The sequence below is a fragment of the Pipistrellus hanaki genome (assembly GCF_964339955.1).
Source record: "Pipistrellus hanaki genome assembly, chromosome: 11".
In the NCBI taxonomy this organism is placed as follows: domain Eukaryota; kingdom Metazoa; phylum Chordata; class Mammalia; order Chiroptera; family Vespertilionidae; genus Pipistrellus; species Pipistrellus hanaki.
Genome location: NC_140513.1, coordinates 19,619,428 through 19,642,705, shown reverse-complemented (window position 1 = coordinate 19,642,705; position 23,278 = coordinate 19,619,428). Strand labels below are relative to the sequence as shown.

At 38.5% G+C, this 23,278-nt stretch overlaps 1 protein-coding gene across 3 annotated transcripts in view; it reads left to right on the top strand.

Annotated features, from left to right (window-relative positions):
- Window positions 1–2,961: 2,961 nt before the first annotated feature.
- Window positions 2,962–23,278, top strand: part of FKTN (fukutin) — a 33,369-nt gene continuing 13,052 nt past the window's right edge. The window contains exons 1-7 of one of the 3 annotated variants that reach the window (XM_084898676.1): window positions 2,962–2,985; window positions 8,621–8,818; window positions 9,931–9,990; window positions 13,783–13,986; window positions 16,329–16,606; window positions 17,689–17,821; window positions 21,818–21,944. In XM_084898676.1, coding sequence (XP_084754802.1) covers window positions 8,714–8,818; window positions 9,931–9,990; window positions 13,783–13,986; window positions 16,329–16,606; window positions 17,689–17,821; window positions 21,818–21,944 — 907 coding nt within the window. In that variant the 5' untranslated portion in view covers window positions 2,962–2,985; window positions 8,621–8,713. Of the gene's footprint in view, window positions 2,986–4,089; window positions 4,270–8,620; window positions 8,819–9,930; window positions 9,991–13,782; window positions 13,987–16,328; window positions 16,607–17,688; window positions 17,822–21,814; window positions 21,945–23,278 lie in introns of those variants that run through there. The other 2 variants (XM_084898675.1, XM_084898674.1) reach the window with 2 other exon arrangements.

The following is a 23,278-nucleotide window of genomic DNA, read 5'->3' as shown; positions in this document are numbered from 1 at the left end:
TATAATTGTAAATAATAGGGAGGACTGCGAAAAAAATAAAAATCTAAGACTCTCGGTTCAGATTGTATTTTTAAGTTCCAGGTCCACTTTAAAGAAACACACTAAAAGTTATAGATGATACATTATGTCTGTGATTTACGTAAGAAAAACAGAAACTCCAGTATGTTGATCCATACTTAACACCTTAGCTGGAATCAAAAGATTGGCCAGTGTAAACTCTCTGCTTTAACTATCTTTTTTAGATTTACATGGAATACCTTGAAATGTATTTACTTATAAGAACCTAATGATTCACACCACCCCCGCTTTTTAATGTGAAAGCTAGAAGGGATCTTGTTTAAAATAAATTTTTATTGATTTCAGAGAGGAAGGGAGAGGGAGATAGGGATAACATCAGTGATGAGAGAGAATCACTGATTTGCTTCCCCATTCCTGCTCCCCCCCACACCCCTCCCACTTCAATGCTAACCCACTAAGCCACACTGGCCAGGCTATTTTCTTATTAATTTTTATTATACAATTTTCAGACATACAGAAAATGAATAACTTTATGCTCATCACCTAGATTTATCAGTTATTAAAGTTTGCTATCCTTTAAAAACGGCATGGATCAGAATTGTAATATGCATCGATAATTTTCTCTTTTAAGCAAAGCCACACTTTGTTAATATTCTTAGTAAAATTAACAGCAATCCTAATATTTAATGACTGAGTACATGTTAAAATTTCAGTTGTCTCAAAATTGTTTTTTTTAAATACAATTTTATTGATTTTTTACAGAGAGGAAGGGAGAAACATCAATGAGAGAAACACTGATCAGCTGCCTCCTGCACACCCCCTACTGGGGATGTGCCCACAACCAAGGTACATGCCCTTGACTGGGATCAAACCTGGGACCTTTCAGTCTGCAGGCTGACACTCTATTCACTGAGCCAAACCAGCTAGGGCTCAAAATTGTTTATGTGTTTGGGTTTTTTTTGTTTGTTTGTTTGTATTTTTTTGTTTTTGTTTTTTTTTTATGGTGGCTTTCTACAAATTAGGATCCAGACAAGGTCCACACATTGCATTTGGTTATATGTCTCTTAAATCTCTGATTTTGTAGTAGTTCCTTACCCTCTTATTAAATGCTGGTCACTTCTCTATACCTGACATTAAATCTAGAGTTTTATTAAATGCAGATTCAATTTTTAGACAAGAATCCTTTACAGGTGATGTTGTGTATTTTCTGTTGGTTGATCACATTAGGACCTACATAATGTCTGGTTGTCCCAGGTTTAATGGTAAGATTGATCAGTGGGTTCAGGTGGTGGCAGCCTAATTCATCTATTAAAAAGTTCCTCATCAACATTTCACCTTAATTTTAGCATCTATTGCTGAGCATTGTCCTTTGTGTCATTTCATTGGAGTAACAAACTGGTGTTTGTTCAATCATTATTAGATGTGATTTTTATTAGCATTTTAGTTACACTGAAATGCAGTTCATACAAGAAAGGAAGGATAAATACTTTTTTTTCCTTTATCAAGATTCACGATAATGAGTTGGTGCCCTGGACACTTTTCAATCATAACTAATGAGTTTCCGTTTTAAGAAATCATTATGAAGCCAACATTTTTATATATTTGATGTGTTTCAGTCAAATAGCAGTTACTCATTTGGATGCTCAAAATTTCTCAGTTTAGGTCCCTAAAGTTAACACCTGTGTCCGGTGGTCCCATTAATGTGTGATAACTTCCTTCTTATGGATGTTACATTTTTTTTATTAACCTACCCACTAGAAGCTCTAAGAATAAAGAAAAACTAGTTCTAAGTAATCTCCAGAATAAGCTTGTGCGTACACAAATTTTCTGGAAGGAAAAACAAACTGCCACATAGGTCATAACCCTGGGAAATAAAAAGATTTTTCATTTTATATTCTTCCAAAAGTCAGTTTAGAAAACAAATGTATGAGGGGGATGTTTTCAGTTTTTACTATAAGCTGATAATTTTTGTAGAAATTACAAAGTTACAGCTATTTAATGCGTTATTTTTCCAAAATTCATGTCAAAATTGATACCTGGTCTTCTGGATTACACAGTTAGAAGGTAAAGAGCCAGTTCCGGGACTCTGTGTGTGTCCGTTCCCAGACCGAACCCGGCCCGAACCCGGGAGCGTGGGCACCTGCGTGCCCTTCCACCTCCCAAGCAACGTGAACTGAGCTGCCGCTTCCCTGCCACCCACCTCCCCTGCTGGTACCCACCCGAGTTCAGGGAGTTATCCTGAATAAGTATTGGTAATAAGTATTGGTGGTTTGCCTGACATTCCTGACATTCACATTTCACTGGCATCCTGTATTTTCAGTTGTCTCAAAGTTTTTTTTTTTAAATACATTTTTAAATACATTTTAAATACATACATACATACATACATATATATATGTATATATATATGTATGTATATATATATGTATATAAAATTGATTTTTTTACAGAGAGGAAGGGAAAGAGAGAGTTGGAAACATCGATAAGAGAGAATCATCGATCAGCTGCCTCCTGCACACCCCCTACTGGGGATGTGCCCGCAACCAAGGTACATGCCCTTGACCGGAATCGAACCCGGGACCTTTCAGTCTGAAGGCCAACGCTCTATCCACTGAGCCAAACCGGTTTCGGGGCATCCCGTATTTTCTATCTGGCAAACAGCGTGGCAGGTGCCTCTCCCATTCTTGGTCCACTTCCTAAAATCGCAGGCCGCCTCGGTGCCCCGCTGTGGTTATGGCGATGAGAGAGAAAAGGGCTTGAACTAGGACGTCGCCGGGGCTCGGCCACCCTCGCAGAGGCGGGGGTGAGGCAGAGGCAGAGCCAGAGTCACGGACGCGCTGAGGCCGGCGGGGAAGGTGGAAAAGCCTCCGCCACCTCCCAGCCCAGCGGCGGCCGCTCCGCGCTTGACGGCCGCTTTTGCAGCGGTTGCCGTGAGTGCCGTAAAGCAGAGCCGCCGCCGCCGGGAAGGTAAGGGATGGGAGGCTGTACAGAGCCGCCGGGGGTGGGCAGGTGTTTCAGGCAGATGTCGCCTGGGGCTCGGGTGTCCTCGCAGGGCGTCCCCCCCGGCATGGTGGGACCCTCCTCTCCCCCGGAGGTCGGGGCGGGCCCCAGGGGTGAGCGCGATCCGGGAGGGGGCTCCTCGGGGTCGGTCCCCGAGCATCCCGTGGTGGACGTCCACTCGGGCGGTCCTTCCCACGCTCCGGGGCGTGTCAGCAAGAAAAATCCTCAGAGAGGGACGGGCTCCGTGTTGTGGGGGGCGATCCAGACCCTTTTAGGACCCGGGTTGGGGGGGACGATCCAGACCCTTTTAGGACCCGGGTTGGGGGGGACGATCCAGACCCTTTTAGGACCCGGTTGGGGAGTGGCGTTGGAGCAGGTGGTGAAAGCCTCACTCAGTAGGGATGGATGTGCGGGAGGCCTGGGGGCGGGCAGGGGGAGCCCGGCCGCTGCGGGGCCGGTGTGTGCGGAGGCCGGGGCGCAGCCCCCGGGTGGGCGGCCCTGCCTTTTAGGGTGGTGGCCGAGGCAGGGGTCTCAGCTGGAAGGACTGCGGTGCCCTGTGCGGTGGGAGTTCTCTCGTGGGCTGCGGAGCTCCTACAGCTTTATCGAGAGAGAGAGGGCGTCTTTTCATCCACTGTCCCTCTTCTCGGATGCTGTCCCCCTGGGTTCAACTTTTAGTTTATTCGGAGGGTTTTTACTGGAGCACTCTCTTTATGGGCTTAATAACGGGGTGGATACTACTAGCCATGATACATCAAGTTTCCCGTGGCTCGGACATGTCCCTTTTGTTTGCGGTGTCAGTCGAGGGCTGAGGGAAAGACCGGGTGTGTGTGTGGAGGTGACTGTGGAAGCTTTGGATGGGGGTCTGGAGAAGTGGGTTTAGATGTCATCACCATCACCAGTTTCTCAAGTAACAGGAGGCAGGTCATTTCTCGTTGAGCCTCCGTTTTCTCAGATGTAAAAAAAAGAGGACCTAGATGACATCAGGTTCTTTCTATTGTTTACAACCTTTTTCATGTCCTGACACGTAGTAAGATTGCTAAGAAAGGGTGTGTGTGTGTTTGTTTGGAGGTGACCAGTCGGGCTGTAGCTCCCGCAGGCCCAAAGACTGAGAGGATCCGACAGCTCTGACACCTGTAACCCATTCAAGATTCAGCTGGGAAACAGACCTGTCCGTTCCTTCGTCATTGCCAAATCTCAGTTCATGCACTGGTTACAGGCTGCTTCCATATCATCTAAGAATAGTTCTGTGCTGCAAGATACCATCTTTATATTAATCTCATATTTGCATTACAACTTGTAGACACTTGGGCTACTTACACTCATAGCCATTCTTCCTTTGAAAACTCTTACACTCACCTCTAAACTCTGAGAAGACAGGAACTGTTTGGTATTGATCGTTTTATCTGTAGTGCTTAATATTTCTTTGGCATCTTTGCCTATTACGATAGAGAGTAAATATTTATTCCCTGCAAGGTAAAGCTAGGAGTTTACAGTTAGAAGAGGTCACTTCTGATTGGGAAGAGCATGGGAAATGTCCCAAAAGAAGGATCATTTGAAAGGAGCTCAGAAAAGAGGTGTAGAACTGGCTTTATGGACATGGATGGTAGTATTTCAGACATGAGGGCATAAAAAACAAGGAGTCAGGAACGTGTGGGATGTATTCTAGAAATACTTAGGCAAAACCACAGAGAGTGCGAAGAGGGGAAAATTTGCCAGTGTTCAGTCAGGTTGTGAGTACCCTTGGATGGTACTGTATGGAATTCAAACTTTGTAAGTAGTAGAGAACCAGTGAAAAATTTTTGAGTACCTTATTTTTTCAAGTATCACATTATTCATTTTAAAGTAGTAACTGCATTCCTAATGTAGAGATAGTGTTAGCAAAATGGAATGTTTTGACAGGCAAATATTCCTTTTTTTGCAATTGAATTGCCTTGGCATTTGTAGAAAATAAATAATGAACTATAGTTAATTGGATATCATGTTGATAATAAAAATGCAGTTAAGTGATGATGTGTTTTGGAGGCTTATTTCATGTAAGAATTAATTTAGATTAGAGATGTGTCCAAAGAGAGAACAAGATATTAATTTGAACTTTATGTTTGTGTGGTGGTTTATATGGGCCTTTTATATTTTCTTTCCCAGTTATTAATTCAGTTGTAGAAGAGGCTGAGCTTTGGCACAATCTGAATGCCACTTTAAATTTCATTAGGAATTGGTATACATTGATGCACGATTTAATACGTACAGGAAGCTGAGCTGAAATCTTGAAAATGAAAGTTATTATCCTGTGAGCTGTCTTTATCAGAGTTTATTATTTTATTTGAGCAGATTTTCAACAAAATTTAATACCATCAATGTTATTTTATGTTGCTAGTTTTCCAAGTTTTAGGAGATAGAAAATGATCATGGTATATTCTGTTATCTTTGCTTAATATACAGGGCAAAAGTGAATTTACACTTGTTCATGTAGAAAATAATACAGTTATTAAAACTAATAATACAAGAATAAACTCTGAGTTTTGTGTACCCACAGTGGTAAACCTACTTTTGCCCCACAGGTGAATTATCTGAAGATCTAGTGGCACATAATTTCTCTTTAGTGGTTAATTAGCCTAATATAATTTCTTAGAGTATTTGCTTTATATAGGCTTCAGCTCTGGAAGCTCATTTGACTTGTTTTAAGACCCCAAACCAATACTTCTGACTTAAGATGGCAAAGTCAAGTCATTTGTGCCCTCTGCTACCTGAAATTACTTTGAAAAAGCAAGGCAAATAAAGACGAAGACCACAGCTTCAATGAAAACCTAGGAGTCCTCTCACCCCAAATCAAAATATTTGATAAATGGTTGTCAGATGTAAACAGGAAGAAATTAAAAGAGGATGTTGGTAGAAATAGGTCTCAGATAGAGCTGGCAGAACGAGGAGAGAGATCTGTTTGCAGTGGGGTCAGGATGCATAGGAAGGCAGTGGGAGTTTCCTTGTATTGTTTGACAAGGTGAACCAGCAAGAAAGGAAGAGCAAAAGAGAAAGCAAACAGAACACTGTCTTTGAAGGTAGTGCTCTCCTTGTGAGGCAAGAAGTTGTGGCTAAACACCTTTTCAGTAGTTATTTTCACACATGTACTCTCTCTCACACATAAACATGCACAAAACACTGTCGTAAAGAGCTTTCTTGTGTTCCAGAGAGACTATCCTCTGGATCAGAGCACAGCTTCTTTCTTCCACAGTCTTGCAAAGAACTGATCAGGAAGGAGCTCACGTCACTCAAAGATAAATAATAATTAAAGAAATGGCCAAAGTGTCTATACAAAAATATTGTAAGAAGAAAGGGGAAAAGAAACAGAAAGATAAGTAACAAAGGCCCCAGGAAAAAACTGTATTGGCCTAACAAATTTAATGAAACAACTGCTTTTTAAAAATAAGAAACAAAATTAATTGGCCCAAGAGCTAGGAAGAAATAGTTAAGAAAACAGTATATGGTAATTATAATCTGGTAGAGCTCACGAAAGGAAATGAAAGCCCGGCCAGCGTGGCTCAGTGGTTGAGCATTGACCCATGCACCAGGATTCTCAGGGCACATGCCAGGGTTGGTGGCTCCATCCCTAGTAGGAGGCGTGCAGGAAGCAGCTGATCGATATTGAGACTTCTTTCTCACCAATATTTGTATCTTTCCCCTCTCTCTAAAAATCAATAAAAACATATACAAAAGAAATGGAAATAGCAAAAAGGAAGGAAAATCAAAAATAAAAGGCCACATTGGAAACAAAAAGAACTCAGTAAAGGACATGATAACAATCTTTTGAAAGCTGAACAAAGTGAAATGGGAATGAAAGGAGATAAAACAAGTGCTTGCTTGTAGTTCTGGAAACAGAAAATTAAACATTGGAACAGAAAAATATTCAAACATAAGAAAACTTTACACAAACAAATCTTAATTCTACAGACTATAGGGCATACATAGAGGAAAAAATAATAGAACGGTCATCAACATCATTACATATTAGTTTTTTGAAAATCGAATTTCAAATATAAGGAATGCATTCTTTGCTCATCTTATTAAAATGATTAACTTACATATACAGGAATGCTGGAGGAAGGATCAGATATTAAAAACGGGAATATTTAGCATAACGAGAATGGCATGAAACTTATAAGTCATCAGGAGAAAGGTAGTATAACTTCAAAAGAGTCAATTGACAATTGTTTTTAAACAATGCAAGAACTCAGGGTAAATAATACCCATAAGTTCTTTTTGATGAACTGTGAGAAGATGAGTATCAGCCATCCAGTAAATGAACAGAGATTGTATAGCAAAAGGAATGGCAGGGAACATAGTAACTAACAATAAGGCCAAAATAACGATGATTGTAATTATCTATACTAATAGCAGACAAGTATGTAAATTGGCAGTCCCTCAGCGATGCCCACAGCCAATCAGGAGTGAGTATGCAAATTAACCCAACAAAGATGGCCTGTGGCCAGCATGCAAGTGCAAACGCCAAAACAGCTGGGGTCCCAGGGATGCCACTGGAGTGTCCAGTCCTGTTAGCCCATCCTGGGGGCAGCTAGAGTTCCAAGTCCTTTTGGTTTCTGCAGCCCCTGGACCAGAAGTGGAAACTAAGAGCATGGGGAGGACCAGGAATGCTGGGAATCATAGTTCTGTTGGCAGACACATTGCAGGATCTCCTAGACACTAGAGCAAAGTGAGCCTGGAGCAAGTTACTGTTGTGGGTGGGGGATGGAGGGAAAGCAAAGGTAAGAAACATAAGTAAAGTCAGAATGTTGAGGAAAAACTAAAGGAAAGATATCCTGCAACTTCTAGGAAATCTACACCAATGGAGCAAATTAAAAAAAAAAAAAAAAAAAGACCTCTATTATTCTGTGAGCACCAAACCAAACTGGGTTGGGGTCTCAGACTATTTGCTTATATGATTGCAAAGACAGACAGAAACTCCCAGATTGGAGAGGGTGCAGGTCAGGCTGAGGAACCCACCCCCTGTGCACGAATTTCGTGCACGGGGCCCCTAGTAGATCAGTGGAGAAGAGGTAAGAAGTAGAAGGATATTAAATTTCTTATCCTAAAGAAATAATCAGATGGGTCTAAAGATGAAAGAACAAAAATTTTTCTCGTAGCCTTTACACTTGCAAAAACTGAAAACATCCATGGGATATTTGTAAAAACATCACATCCTACCTAGATCACAGAAAACAACAAAGAACTATTATACAGATTATGTTCCTTGACCAAAACTTCCTTGATTTCTTCTACCTATGGCAGTAGTTTTTAGCAAGGTCAGTAGCAGCAGTAGCATCTAGAACTTGTCAGAAATGTAAATTCAGGGGTTTCTGAATCAGAAACTCTGGGGGAGAAGCCCTTAATCTCTGTTGGTCAGTTTTTATACATATCTTATTTATGGTTTTTGTTATTTGCAGTTGTGAAGAATGTCATGATAAACATTTTTGTCCTTTCATGTTTTATCTCAGAACTGATTATTTCTTCAGGATAGGAAAATACCAAGTCAAAGAGCTTTAGATAACTTTTCCTTCAGTTGTTGGTTATTAGAGGTGAAAAAATTAAAAACAGATTTTTGTCTCCTCTTTAGAAATATCTTTTTGTTCATGAAAAACAAGATTATCTTCTCATCCAAAAAGATGAAACCACTTTCCAAAGACAACCAAGTGAGCATCGAAGACTGATGAATAGAATCAATAAGAACGTGATTTTGGCTCTTTTAACTTTGACAAGTTCTGCATTTCTGTTGTTTCAGTTGTACTACTACAAGCACTATTTATCAGCAAAGGTAATTTTTTTCTCTCTTCTCATCATTAGGCTTCATTCTAGCTGTATGGTTTCCTAAATACTTCCCTTGTGCAGCACATAATTTAATCGCAGTTTTTCAAATCTTTGCAGAAATATTTCTTACTGCAATTTTCATCTTTGTGGGTGTAGCAAGCAACTCAAAATTGCAATTAACTGTTATTCTAACAACACACTAAAAGTCAAAGGTGCCAGGCTGCAGTGATGTTTAATCTATTGGAGTTTTCTGATGTAGTTATATAAAAATTCTTATTCTTCTAAACAGATTGCCTCTCATGGAAAAGAATTCAATGGTAAAGAAGTTTGATAGAACATCTCTGTTGAAAATAGATTGTAGGAGCAGGACCCGAAACACAGAGCAGTTAGAGGGTTATTCTAGTGATTTACATGAGGTGCTGATGGGATAGATGAGAATACATAATTCATGTATGGAAGTGTCAAACACAGTACTCTTAGGAGCTGCTCAATAAATATTATTATACTTCCTTACCATTTTGCCAAGATATCCTAACACTAACTCATTGTGTGGGGATAAGCTGAAATTAGGGATATGGAGCTAAATAGAAAAACCCTAATTCCCCAAAAGAGATTTAGAATAGCAAAGAGTTTGCTATTTATTGATGGAAATTAATTAGTTTGGAGATGCTGGCCATGTATATTGTTTAACAGTTTAATTAGCTTATTGCAATCTGTCATTGTTTTCTATCTTAGATAGATGTATAACTAGAATTCTTAGCTCATAACTATATGAAAATAGGTATTTGCTGAATGCTTATTAATGACTAGAGGCCCGATGCACGAAATTCGTGCAAGAATAGGCCTTCCTTTTTCTGACTGCTGGCCACAGCTTCCCTGTGGCACCCAGGACCCAGCCTTCCCTCCAGCCGCCAGCAGGCACCCGGGACCTGAGCTTCTGGAGCTTCTCTTGCGGCCCCGGCTTCATCTGGAAGGTCCTCCGGTCTAATTAGCATATTATGCCTTTTTTTCTTACAGATTATGAGCCAGTTATGTAGTTTGAATCTCATGCCTCCCCTAAATATCATGTTGCTTGCTGGTTACAGAATTTACTACAATGTTCTTTTGTTATCTTCCTAGAATGGAGCTGGTTTATCAAAATCCAAAGGAAGCCGAATTGGATTTGATAGCATACAGTGGGTATGTACAATAAGCAAGAAATTCCTCAACTACAATGTTCATTTTAGTTTATTTGTTTATATATTCAATTAGTATTTGTTGAATGATGACAGTGATAATTGCTACCTTGGTGAGGGGTGGGGGTAAGTGGTCAGGGGGAAGGGGCAGGCCCTATGCCAAGTGCTTTATATGCAGTATCTCATTTAGTCCTCATGGAAACCCTACCGAGTCAGTACATTGTTATCCTTAGTTCACTTAGAGTCAGGTTAGGTTGTTACCGTGTTTTCCCGAAAATAAGACCTAGCGCATGGAAAAATAAGACATCCCCTGAAAATAAGATCTAGCGCATCTTTGGGAGCAAAAATTAATATAAGACACTGTCTTATTTTCGGAGAAACAGGGTAGTAAGTGACTGAGTCCACATTCTGTTTGCCTCCCAAATTCTCATTTACTGAGCTATAGTGCTTCCCCAAATGAATAAATATGTTATTAAGAATTGAACTATAAAATAATGATTAGGAATAAAAACCTAGTCAACATGTTTCTTTTATAAGATAAGGGAAACTAGCAAAATTATATCCCTGTTTTGGTTTATTAATTTCAGAGCCTACACATTTATAAAACAAAGTTGCTTACTCCTTTTTTTTTTGTTATTCTTAAAATGAAAAACAATGCTAGGTAACTAATACAAAATTAAATTTGTCCTGTTAGTATACATTTTGAATATGACCAGATATTTCTTAGTCTTTTGCTTCTGTTTAACCAGAAACTTGAAAAGCTGTAGCTTAGAAATAGACTTTCAAGTCACCAGCACCAATAAAGTATTAGTGATAATTTTAGGTCATTGGTGGCACCATTCGTATTTGAACTGTTTCAAGGGTAAAGTCTGAGATAATCTTTTATTGGGTTCCTCAACTATCAAGTCTAGAAGTATCAGTGTGAACTTTAAAACATTAAAAACAATATTTCAATTACAGTTGACATTCAATATTATATTAGTGTCATGTGTTCAGCCTAGTGGTTAGATAGTGATATAACTTACAAAGTGACCCCCCTGATAAGTGTAGTACCCACGTGACACCATAGGTAGATATTCCCATGTGAACTTTTAATTTATTGAGCATAGCAAATGTTGTGCTCTGTGCACTTAGGATAGTCTCAGGAAAAGGGAAGGATGGTACACTTGGAATGCATACTCCCCAGTCACAGTTATAAAGACTAGCAGAGGAAATAAAAAGGGGCATTTTGTGCATTCTATTTAGCCCTACTCTACCTCATCCCACCCTTGAGAAAAGCACCTGTATAATACATGGACCAGATTTATTGTCCTGTGAGTGAAATAATTTGTTGAAATTTGAAATTCTGTATTTAACATCTGGGAAATACACCCATCTGAAGATAATGGGGGTTCTCTATCATAAATTTTAACATTCTAAAATATGATGATACTTATGATAATATATACTTTACAGTTTTTCCATTTATTAAGAGTCCTCATATGTAAAATGAAAGAGCATGTTCAGAAAATGTTTTAAAGCTGAAATACCATCCGTGAGATAGACGCTTTTACTCTGTCTGGATTAACCAACATTTCCAAAACCTTTGGTGTTTAAAGCAGTCAGCAGGGGTGCAGATTCACTGGTTTTTTAATGGGATTTGCAGATCATTTAAAGCTTAACATAACAGAAAAAGTAGGGCGGCCCCATCTTTTTCATTCAGGGAATGATTCTTGAGGTGGAAGAAAATAATGGATTTTTTTTTAAAAAAAGGGTTTACTTCAAGATACATGAACAAAAACCTAGAGAGTAGCTCACAGCACATTTAAAAATCACTCTTTATAACAGTTGCAAAATCACAGGAAAAGAAGACTGAAATAATTTTATTCTAATATTTTAGAATGAATGAAAGGTGAAATCTAATCAATAAGTATAATACTGAGCCCTGATAAAATTCTAGAAGGAATTATTAAACAGATATCTTAAGAGCATTTAGAAAAGAAAATGATGATTATTAGGACCTAACCTTTCACTAAGAACAAGTCCCACCAAGCCCTTTAGGTTCTGATAAAATTGTATACACTGGCAGATGAATACAGGCTATCCTAGTGTCCTGTTTTCAACAAGACATTTTTCTTTCTTGTAAACAAAATGAATACTGAAGGCCAGATGGTAATAGTCATGTTGATTTATATAGAATTAATTGGGTTTAGAGTCCATTGGACATTTGTTTTCAAGGAGCATTGGTGATTTCATTGATAGCGACCTGGAAGGCAGATTTTGAAGGTGAATCTCTCTTTGAGCCTGCTCTAATTTACATTTATATTAATAATCATAATGAAGCCATATATGTGTTCATAGTTTTTTGTATTTAACACCAAGCTGAAAGAGATTCATTCAACAAACATTTATTAAGCACTTTATTTGTACTAGTGTCTGATATCTTTTCATCTTTCTTTCAAAACCATTTTTTCTCTTTTGTTCTCCTAATGTATAGCACAAAAAGAAAGAATAAATTAAAAAAATCAGACTATCAGCATTTAAAACTTCTTATCAAAAGACAGCATTAAGAAAATGAATAGATGTGCCAAAAACTAGAAAATATTTGCAAAACATATCAGACAAAAAACTAGTATCAATGATAAATAAAGAACTTGTACAACTCAATAATAGATTTTTGGTTCATAACTTTTATCAAATTAAGGAAGTGTTCTATTCCTGGTTTGCTGAGAGTTCTTAATTGTTAATAGGTATTGAATTTTGTCAAATACTTTTTCTGTATTGAAATTCTTAGAGATTTTTCTCCCTTTATTCTGGTAATGAGTTTCATTGATTGATTTTCAAATGCTGTCTTTTTTTCCTGGGATAAATTCTACTTGGTCATGATATTTCCTTTTTTTTTCTTTTCTTTTTTTTTTTTTTGGTCTTTTTAAAAAAACACAACTGGAATTGATTTCCAATATCTTGTTAAGTATTTTTTGTATCTATGTTCATGAAGGCTAGCGGTCTATAATTTTCTTTCTTTTTTGAAGGGCATACATTTCTTTGAGATCATAATTGCTTTCATTAAAGTAAGCTTGTAAGCAATAATGTACACCCTTTATTCTTTTTATTTTTGCTACTAGTAGGTATTATTTACTCTTATTACTATTTGCTATTGTTTGCTCCTTTTAGGTGGTACTCAGTGTGATTTAGTCTGTTTCTGTTCTAATTTTAAAATTTATTTTTTCAGTTGAGGAATCTGATTACTGCCCAGCACAAAAATGTCTAACAATATTGTAGAATAATTAGAGTTGAATTGTATATGGGGATGGTCAAGCTGGCAATATATTTTAATTGAGGTCTTTGTTTAGAAAGATTATTAAGCAGTATGCACCTACAATTTATTTTTGGTTTTTAAAAGGTTGACATGACTGATTTTTAAAAGTTGACAGATCTGTTATCTTCCACTTTTGCTTGAAAAGATTTAGCTAATAATACCAAGAGAAAAATGTGTAAGATTGAAGTTTCATCTCTGATACCACTTTCTCTATTAAAGATTTTCTTATCCTTTTATTGTACAATTAATTAGTAGCTTACTATTCTGTACCTTATAAAATATTATGTATATTTTATTTTGCTTTATAAATACCTGTTCATCTTCCTTAATAAACTATAGAAACTGTGTATTATTATTAATATTTTAATATAAGAGTAAGGATGGTGTCTACTGAGTAAACAATTTATATATACTTATAAAATCAATGAATACAATTTAATAAGATAGATTATTGTATTGGGTTAGTAAAATTAAGGGGATTCTTTTCCTCTCAAACAGCGTGCAGTTAAAAAGTTTATTATGCTAACATCGAGCCAAAATGTACCCGTGTTCCTTATTGATCCTTTGATTCTGGAATTGATTAATAAAAACTTGGAACAATTAAAAAATACTTCTCATGGCTCCACTTCAGAATGCAACTTTTTCTGTGTTCCAAGAGACTTTACTGCCTTTGCTCTACAGTATCATCTGTGGAAGAATGAGGTAAGATGATTTGCTTTCAGATAATAGAATATCTTTACAAAATAGTATGATAATACCAATTTAAAATGTAAAACATTTAACAAAATTTAAAGTTTTTCATAAATTGTATTAGGAATATTTCCAGCTGTAAGTAACAAGAGAATGACAGTTTAAGCATAGAAATATAGTCAATAATATTTTAATAGCTATGTGTGGTGTCAGGGGGGTATAGACTTAACAGGGGATCACTTTGTAAGTTATAATACATAAATGTCTAACCGCTATGCTGGCCACCTGAAACTAATGTAATACTGAATATCAGCTGTAATTGAAATTGAAAAATATTCAATATAAAAATAGCCGAGGCTGGTTTGGCTCAGCGGTAGAGCGTCGGTCTGCGGACTGAAGGTTCCCAGGTTCGATTCCAGTCAAGGGCATGTACATTGGTTGTGGGCACATCCCCGGTAGGGGGTGTGCAAGAGGAAGCTGGTCGATGTTTCTCTCTCATTGACATTTCTAGCTCTCTATCTCTCTCCCTTCCTCTCTGTAAAAAATCAATAAGATATATTTTAAAAAATAAATAAATAAAAATAAAAAATAATAGCTTAAATGAATAGGGAATTTATTTTCCTTGTCTAAAGGTTGGTGGCTGTTGGTGGCCACTGGCATCAGGCCTAGCATCACTGAAGTTCATTCTTCGTTTCTCTCACCTTCACAAGATAGCTGTCCTACCTCCCAGGCACCAGGTTCATGTTCAAGGTGTTCAGGAAGGGATGGTGATACTGTCCATCTTTAGAAGTAAAAATTTTCTCAGAGGATAGATATCATAAATAAATGCAATATTGTTTATAAAAGTCCCTTGAATATTGTAAATTCTATCCAAATGTAAGGTGTTCTTCATCATTAACACTGTTTAATGATCTATAGCACTGGTTGTTGAGATTAGGACTAAAAATCTACCATCTATATTAGTCTTGTCTTATGAGATTTATGTTATCCTATATAATAAAAACCTAATATGCTAAGTGTCCAACCATTCAACCAGTCACTATGACGCACACTGACTACCAGGGGCAGACACTCTGACCAGTAGATTAGTTTGCTGTTGAGGTCCGGCTGATCAGGCCTAGGTGAGACAGGCCAGTCATGCCCTGTAGCCCTCCCGCGGTCCCTTCTTGGGCCTGATCAGGACTGAGTGAGATGGCCCCGATTGGCCCAATCAGAATTGGGCAAGATGGGCCAGACAGACCCTGGAGCCCTCCCACAGTCCCTTCCTAGCCAGCCAACTTCCCACAGTCGCTCCCTAGCTGGCCGGCCCTGTTTGGCCCCGATCAGGACTGAGTGAGATGGGCTGGACACATCCTGGAGCCCTCCTAAGGTCCCTCCCTGGCCCTGATTGTGCACCAGTGGTGTACCTTGGCCTGGCCTGCACCCTCTTGCAATCCGGGACCCTTCAGGGGATGTAGGAGAACCAGTTGTGGCTCTATCCCCGCAGGCCAAGCCAAGGGACCCCATCGGTGCACAGACACCAGGCCTCTAGACTATATATATAAAAGCCTAAGCAACCATTCAACCGGTAGCAATGATGTATACTGACCACCAGGGGGCAGACACTCAATGCACAGGCATGGGACAGATTGATGAATGGCAGGAAGAGATTAACCAAAGATCTTGTATGCATGCTAGAGGCCCAGTGCATGGATTTGTGCACCCGGGGGTCCCTCAGCCTGGCCTGTGGGGATTGGGCCAAAACCAGCTCTCTGACATCCCCCAAGGAGTCCTGGGTTTTGAGAGGGCACAGTCCAGGCTGAGGGACCCCACTGGTGCACAAATCCGTGCATTGAGCCTCTAGTAACTAATGATGTTGGAAAATGCACTTAGTTTTATATTATGTCTTGGTCTGTTTTCTACTGATTTGCATTATAACGGGCTTCTTTTATAGAAGCAGTGTAAGGTGTTAGGATATAAACTATAGGATGAAAAAACTACTTTTCTCAAGCATATTTAAAGATAAAGGTTATTAGAAGTTAAATTGAGAATTACTAGTTTAGTGCTATCCTAACATTTATTTTATAGATACTAATCAGAGACCACTAAACCGAGCATTCTCATTTCAAGGAAAAAATTTATATTTATTTTCATAAAGAGAGTCTTTGAACATGTCTTCCAAGCTACGTAGTTTCTCTCTATTTCTTTTTTTTATCCTACTATCTCCTTCCCTTCTCCACTTCTCCATTTTCAAATCTTCTGGCAAAGAAAAGATTAGCACAAAAATATGTATGGCCTAATTCAGTACAAATCATTTAGTTTTGCTGCTAGTATTTGGTTTTAAATATTCATGCTTGATGTTTCTTTGGTTTTAGGAAGGCTGGTTTCGGATAGCTGAAAACATGGGATTTCAGTGCCTGAAGATCAAGAGCAAAGATCCCCGGCTGGATGGGATAGACTCACTTTCTGGAACTGAAATCCCCCTGCACTACATCTGTAAACTGGCCACACATGCCATTCACGTGGTGGTCTTTCACGAGAGGAGTGGCAACTACCTCTGGCATGGCCATCTGCGCCTCAAAGGTCACATGGACAGGAAGTTTGTTCCTTTTCGAAAGTTACAGTTTGGTCGTTATCCAGGAGCTTTTGACAGGTAAATTCGGGGTCTGCAGGGGAAATGTGAAACCTGTATTGTCCAGTCATGAATTCTTACTTTTTTTTTTTTGACATTTAGTAATTGCATCTAATATGTAGTTCATATAACTCAGTTTTGAAATGTTAATATTCAACAGGAAGAAACTCATGCACAAATGCACCAAGAAATATATATAAATACTAGGAGCTCAGTGCACGAAATTCGTGCACTTAGGGGGCTCCCTCAGCCCGGCCTCTGTCCTCTTGCAATCTGGGAGCCCTCGAGGAATGTCCAACTGACGGCTTAGGCCTGTTCCCAATGAGCCTAAGCTGTCAGTCAGACTCCTTAGTGCTGCCGCAGAGGCGGGAGAGGCTCCTGTCACCGCCACTGTGCTTGCCAGTCGTGAGCCTGGCCTCTGGTTGAGCAGCATTCCCTCTGTGAGAGTGCACTGACTACCAGGAGGCAGAATTCTCCTGCATTGAGAATCTGCTCCCTAGTGGTCAGTGCACGTCATAGCGAGCAGTTGAGCTGCATTAGCATATCATTAGCATATTATGCTTTGATGGTCAAACAGATGACTAGTCAACTGGGCACTTAGCATATTAGGCTTTTTTTTATATAGGATGTTCATAACAAATTCTTATTAATGCCCCCAAATTAACCATTCTATATTCATACAACCAGTAATATTATAGAGCAGAGAAACGAATTGTACTAGTGCTCTGTGCAGCAACATAGATGAATCCTGCATTGTTGAGTGGTAGAAGCAAGGCATAAATAAAAGATTGTAAACCTTATGATTCTAGTTTTCAAAACTTCAGACTTACATAGTGAAAGTAGTCAAAAGGAACACACTTTCAGTTATGAGGAAAATAAGTTTTGAGATGTAATATACATACAGCAGGGTGACTATAGATAGCACTGCTGCATTGAATATTTAAAAGTTGCTAAGAGAATAGATCTTAAAAAGTGATATCTGAGGTAATTGAAGAAAATATGCTTGATGTTTAGCTATTTTGCTTATGTTGTATATTTTGAGAAGGCTATCAGTACTCACTCTGTGTTAAGTCCTTATAATAAATCTTAACTTGTTTTTTCAGGCCAGAATTACAACAGGTTACTGTTGATGGACTAGAAGTTCTCATTCCAAAAGACCCAATGCACTTTCTAGAAGAAATACCACACTCTAGGTTTATTGAGTGTAGGTATAAAGAAGCTCGGGCATTCTTTCAGGTTAGAGATAACCAAGTAGTATACTTTTTAAATTAAAGGAAGTGTGTTTGTTTATAAGAGTTATAGGGAGGGGGATGGAAATAAAGGTACTTATGGAAAAAGGGGTAGAAAACATTTTTTTGATTCATCTATTTTCTTCTAGATTATTTTCTTTAAAGTAGATTAAACATTAACCTTAAGAAACTATATATTTAATATGGTTTGATATGTATGGAGACCTCATTTACTTGGGTAGACGTTGGTAGGTTTAGCACTGGCCTCTGATTTCAGTTAGGACAGCCCATAAACTTTATGGCGTATTCTGTTCCTAAAGCACTCCAATGAGGAGGAAGCCACTGCAGAAAACGGACCATGGAGGGGGAAAAATCTTAGAGAGTATTTCATGGAAAATATCGTTTTTCTCAGAGGGTTGGTACTGAATATGAAACTTTTGCGTTTATGAAGGTTTTTGACAATAGTAAATGCTACACAAAGACCAAGTGCCTTTGAACTTTACTTTATTCTGCTGCCCTAGCTTTCAACTCAATAAACATTTATTGAAAGCCTGTTTCCCAGGAGCTCTGCTGAGCCTGGGGATATAAAGATGATTTTGAAGGGCATGAAAGTTCAGCTCTAAGAGATGACATGAAACAGAAATAATGGGAAAACGGTGAAATTCACAGTGAGGTTTTGGTACCCTGTTTCTTCCACCTGCTTTTTATTTCTGGGGTTCCTTTGTGTGTACACAAGGACAGGAGCAGCATGGAAAGAGGTCCCAGCTACTACATCATCATTGGTGTAGCACCCAGCACCAGAAAATGTGAGGTTTTTCTGGTCAGCTGTGCTGACCCCCAGGACCTAGGCTTCAGGGCCCAAGTGAGCCTTCCTAACCTTGTTCCCTTAAAGGACTGCTCATCATATCCGCACCACAAAGTATTAAGAAGCAGAAGAGATGCAGTCTGGTGCTTGAACTTTACCGGTCACCCTTTCTGCCCTAAGGGAGTTTGTTCTGGTAGCTACCTCTGGCATGCTAATTATGACAGTGAACTGTGACTGTCTGTCTTGTCCCCTACTAGATCATGTGCGCTTTTCGATGGCAGACATCTTACTTTACTCACCTCCATAGCCTCAGTATCTATTGTAGCATGGTACCTGGCACAAAAAAAAAAAAAAAAAAAAAAAAAAAGATCATATAATCATGGCAAAATGCCTGGAGAAGAAGGTGCTCATTTGAATTAACTGATTTTTTTTATTTTTTTATTTTTTAGGGACACTTATTAGAGCTACTCCATTACCTAGCAAGCATTTGCCCAGACTCATTTGTAGATCTTTGTGGGAAGGCAGTATAAAATGTTAAATGTTTCAAACTATTGAGAAACCATAGGGATAGTGTCATATTAATTCCATATTTTTATTCTTTTGAGATTTTGGGGGGGGGGGGGGGGAATCAGCATTTGAGCAAAAAGTATAAATGACCAATGTTTAGAGGGCTGATCTGTTTATCATAGCCTCATAGTTTTTATGTTTAAACACCATCACATAGCAAGACTACAATGCTGTCTGGAGGTTATTTGTAACATGATCAGGGGGAACTCTGTATCCATTCTTCACCATGTTATGTGTCCTTCACTGCTCCAGAACAGACATGTGATTCTGCTAATGTGTTGGTATTACTGATACAGTGTGCCTGGTGGGATAGATAACTTTCTAAATTTTTTATCCTTTTAGATGTTTCATTCTTCATCATTTCTTATGTTAAAACCATAAATAAAAGACAAGGAGGGTTCATTTTCAAATGGAAGCAAACATACTTAACTTTGAGCACTTGATGGCGCCAAACAGTCTTCAATAAAATGCCTTGTGTAAAACAAGCAACTAATCTAAAATGTCATAAAAGCAGCCTCCAAACTTTTTTTAAAAACTAATCATTTATTTTGAAACATTCTCAAACTTTTAGAAAAGTTGCAAACAGATAATTTTTTTCATAAACCATATTTGGGAGTAAGTTGAAGACCATATCCCCCATAACTTCAAATAATTTAGCATTTCCTAAAAGCAAGAATATTCTCTACAGGTATTAATACAAAAATTGGGAAATTAACATATAGATTATTATTTAATCCTCATTCAAGTTTTCCTGTTGTCCCAATAATGGCCTTTATAACAAAAGGATTCGGTTTAGCATCACGTTGTGTTTAATTCCCTTGTCTCTTTAGTCTCCTCCAGTCTGGGACAGTTTCACAGTCCTTTTTTTACTTTCACGACCGTGTTACTTTTGGGTTTTAAAAATTGTCTCTTATTTGGGGCTTTATCTGGTCTTCCCTCATGTTTGACTCAGGATCACACAGATGTGATGCTGTGCTCTTTGCATTATATCCTCTCAGGTGCTGCACATCTATCAATATGTTCCATTGTTGTCGACATTCAAGTTGATCACTTGGCTTCACGCCTGTGAAATTTCTGTTTTTTACCTTTGTAATTAATAGTATTTGACATGAAGGAACTTTAAAACTATGTAAATATTGTCAATATCATCATCAAACTTTCAATTTATTTGTTTATACCAGTATGAACTCATGGTTTCCTATCCTTTAAGTTAATTTTCATTATTTATTTTGGTCCCCTAATTGTTCCATGTTGCCATTGGGAACACCTTCACAATGGCTTCTGTGTGATTTTGATAGGTCTCTGTCATTTTTTGAGCACTTCCTTATTTTTGGCATAAGATGTATTAGGTTCATATTATAAATTTCCCTGCCACAATCCTGTAATCAACCGTTTCTCTAGGATGCTAGTTGTGCTTGTTGCTATTTGGGTTTTGCTGCACACAGGTCCTCCTGATGACAGGAGTAGAGTGTGTACTTGTATGTGTGTATTCACATTAATATCCCCAGTCTAATTAATTTGTTTTCATATAATACTTGTGACTCCCTTCTCAAACAGTGAGAAACCTGACTCCATTATCCTTAATGTATTTACTTCTTCGTTGAACCTCCCATCATTTCTGTTGCCCCTCTCCTGTGTGACTGCTGTCCTCTCCCTGCTCAGATGTTGCTATCCCCTGCTGGACTGCCCTTACGCAGACACCTTCTCACCCTGCTAAGACACTGGCTCCCCCCACCGAACAGCCCTCCGTGTGGAGCCCTCATCACTGGCTCAGGTTCTGATGCTTAAACAGACCACCACTGTGCACCTGCTGGCTCTGCCTCACCTAATGGCTCTGGTTTTTAATAGTTTGGCTGGTGGTGAGGGAGGGAAGTGCTCTCCTGACTTCCTTTGTTTAGTTTTAATTATTTTCTCAATCTACCAAGAAGTTTAGAAGTAGGGTAATATACATTTTTTCCTGAACTTGATTTTGTTAATTATCAAAAAATAATTAATGAGCCCTAACTGGTTTGGCTCAGTGGATAGAGCATCAGCCTGCTGACTCAAGGGTTCCAGGTTCGATTCCGGTCGAGGGCATGTACCTTGGTTGTGGCCACATCCCCAGTGGGGAGTGTGCAGGAGGCAACTGATTGGTGTTTCTCTCATCAATGTTTCTAAGTCTCTATCTCTCTCCCTTTCTCTCTGTAAAAAATCAATAAAATATATATTAAAAATTATAATAATAATAATTAATGAGCTCCAGTCTGTGAAAAACAAGCAGGGAATATGGAAATATGTGGACACCTGGACTCAGGTTGTATTTTGCTTCAGATATGCTGGGTAGCACTCAGAATTAGCCGTCTTTTCCCCTACTTGCCCAGCCTGCTAAATTGTGATGTGGAGGAGAGAGTTAATAAAGGTGTAATCCTCATCCTGGTTGTGTTCCTTCCCCTTTAACTTGTCTCCTAGAATCTACTCCTGTAGTCTTGTTTTATAAAACAAATATGTGACTAACAGAGAACTCTGAAACTTCATTTTTATAATAGAAAAATATATGGGGCTAATTTTCAAATTTAACTTGAATGTCACAGAAATGTTTCTAGCAATTTAGAAATGGCAGTAATAGCTGACCATTTATTATATCTGTAGCAGTACCTTGATGATAGCACTGTGGAAGCTGTGACCTTTCGGAAGAGTGCAAAGGAATTGTTGCAACTTGCAGCCAAAACATTAAAGCAATTGGGAGTGCGGTTCTGGCTGAGCAGTGGCACTTGTCTAGGTAAAATTCTTACTTTACATTTGTCTTTGTGTCGTTTTGTCCTCTTTCCCTTTAGGAGTAACTGCTTGAGATGGCAAAATGGCAGTGATAGGTTAAGTGTCATATTTATAGATAGAATAAATATAGAGCATGGAGCAAGAATTTATTGATTTCTTTAAAGAAATTAATTTCAGAAGTGAGTTAGGAAGGCCATCTGTGTGTTTACCAAAAATAATTCACGTGTATAAACTTTACATCAGAACTTGTAGACTAACTATTGATTCTCAGGTAAGCCTTACATTACCATTTTATTATTTCTACCCCAACGATTATTGTTGCATTTAAACAAAAACTATTCGTTTCCTTCACTTGCACATCATACAAACAACTTACTTGCACCAAAAGTTGCTGCGGAGAGAAAGATTGGAAGGAATGCCACAAGCCTTTCCAGGTCATCAGTAGCATCACTGATTGGAAGGCACTGCCTTGCCGCGTTCTAATTGTTCGAGATGGGGAATGAAGACGCTTCTAGAGTCCTTAGACAAGTTGCTCTTAGAATCTGAGAAAGATTTCTGGATCTCTTTTCACTGTGCATTGGATTAAATCCCTTTGGAATTTCAAATTACTTAGAATCTTAAATTTTGTTGTTTTTATTCCCTCTTTTTTATAACTGTAGTTAGTTATAACTGTTCCTTTCTTGATTATAACTATATGTGTACAAAAATTAATTTTGCTCCTGCTTTTATAGAATTTCTGTATGATTTATTTCTAATTCAAGAAACCTTTGAGAGTGAAAGGGAGTCCCATTAATAATTATGTTGGGCAACAGGCCTAGACTGGGATATTTGGTAGCCTATTAGATTTTGTGAAAAATTCACATGGTTTTCCCCAAGAAGGAGTTTACAGCTAAAGTAAGCCAAAAAGGAGTACATCTCACTTACTTATGTGATATATGCAAGTTTAACTTTTGAAGCAAAATTGTTTTACTGATTGTCATCAAAAATACTTCTTAATTATTTGTCGTGATGTGTTTTGAGATTTTATACCCATGTGTTTGGTTTTTTTTTTATGAAAAGAGGGCGTTGTATTAGATTATATTTAAGAGCCTTCCATTTTTAATAGTTTATTATTCTTTGACAAATGTGAATTGTAGATTTTTCTCAAACTACAATTTTATCCAGATAGGATCAAGCCTAAATGGGCAGTCACACAACCCTCTCACAATCCAGGACTCCTGGCTCTCAACTGCTCGCCTGCCTGCCTTCCTGATTGCCCCTAACTTCTGCCTGCCAGCCTGATCACCCCCTAACCACTCCCCTGCTAGCCTGATTGATGTCTCACTGCTCCCCTGTCAG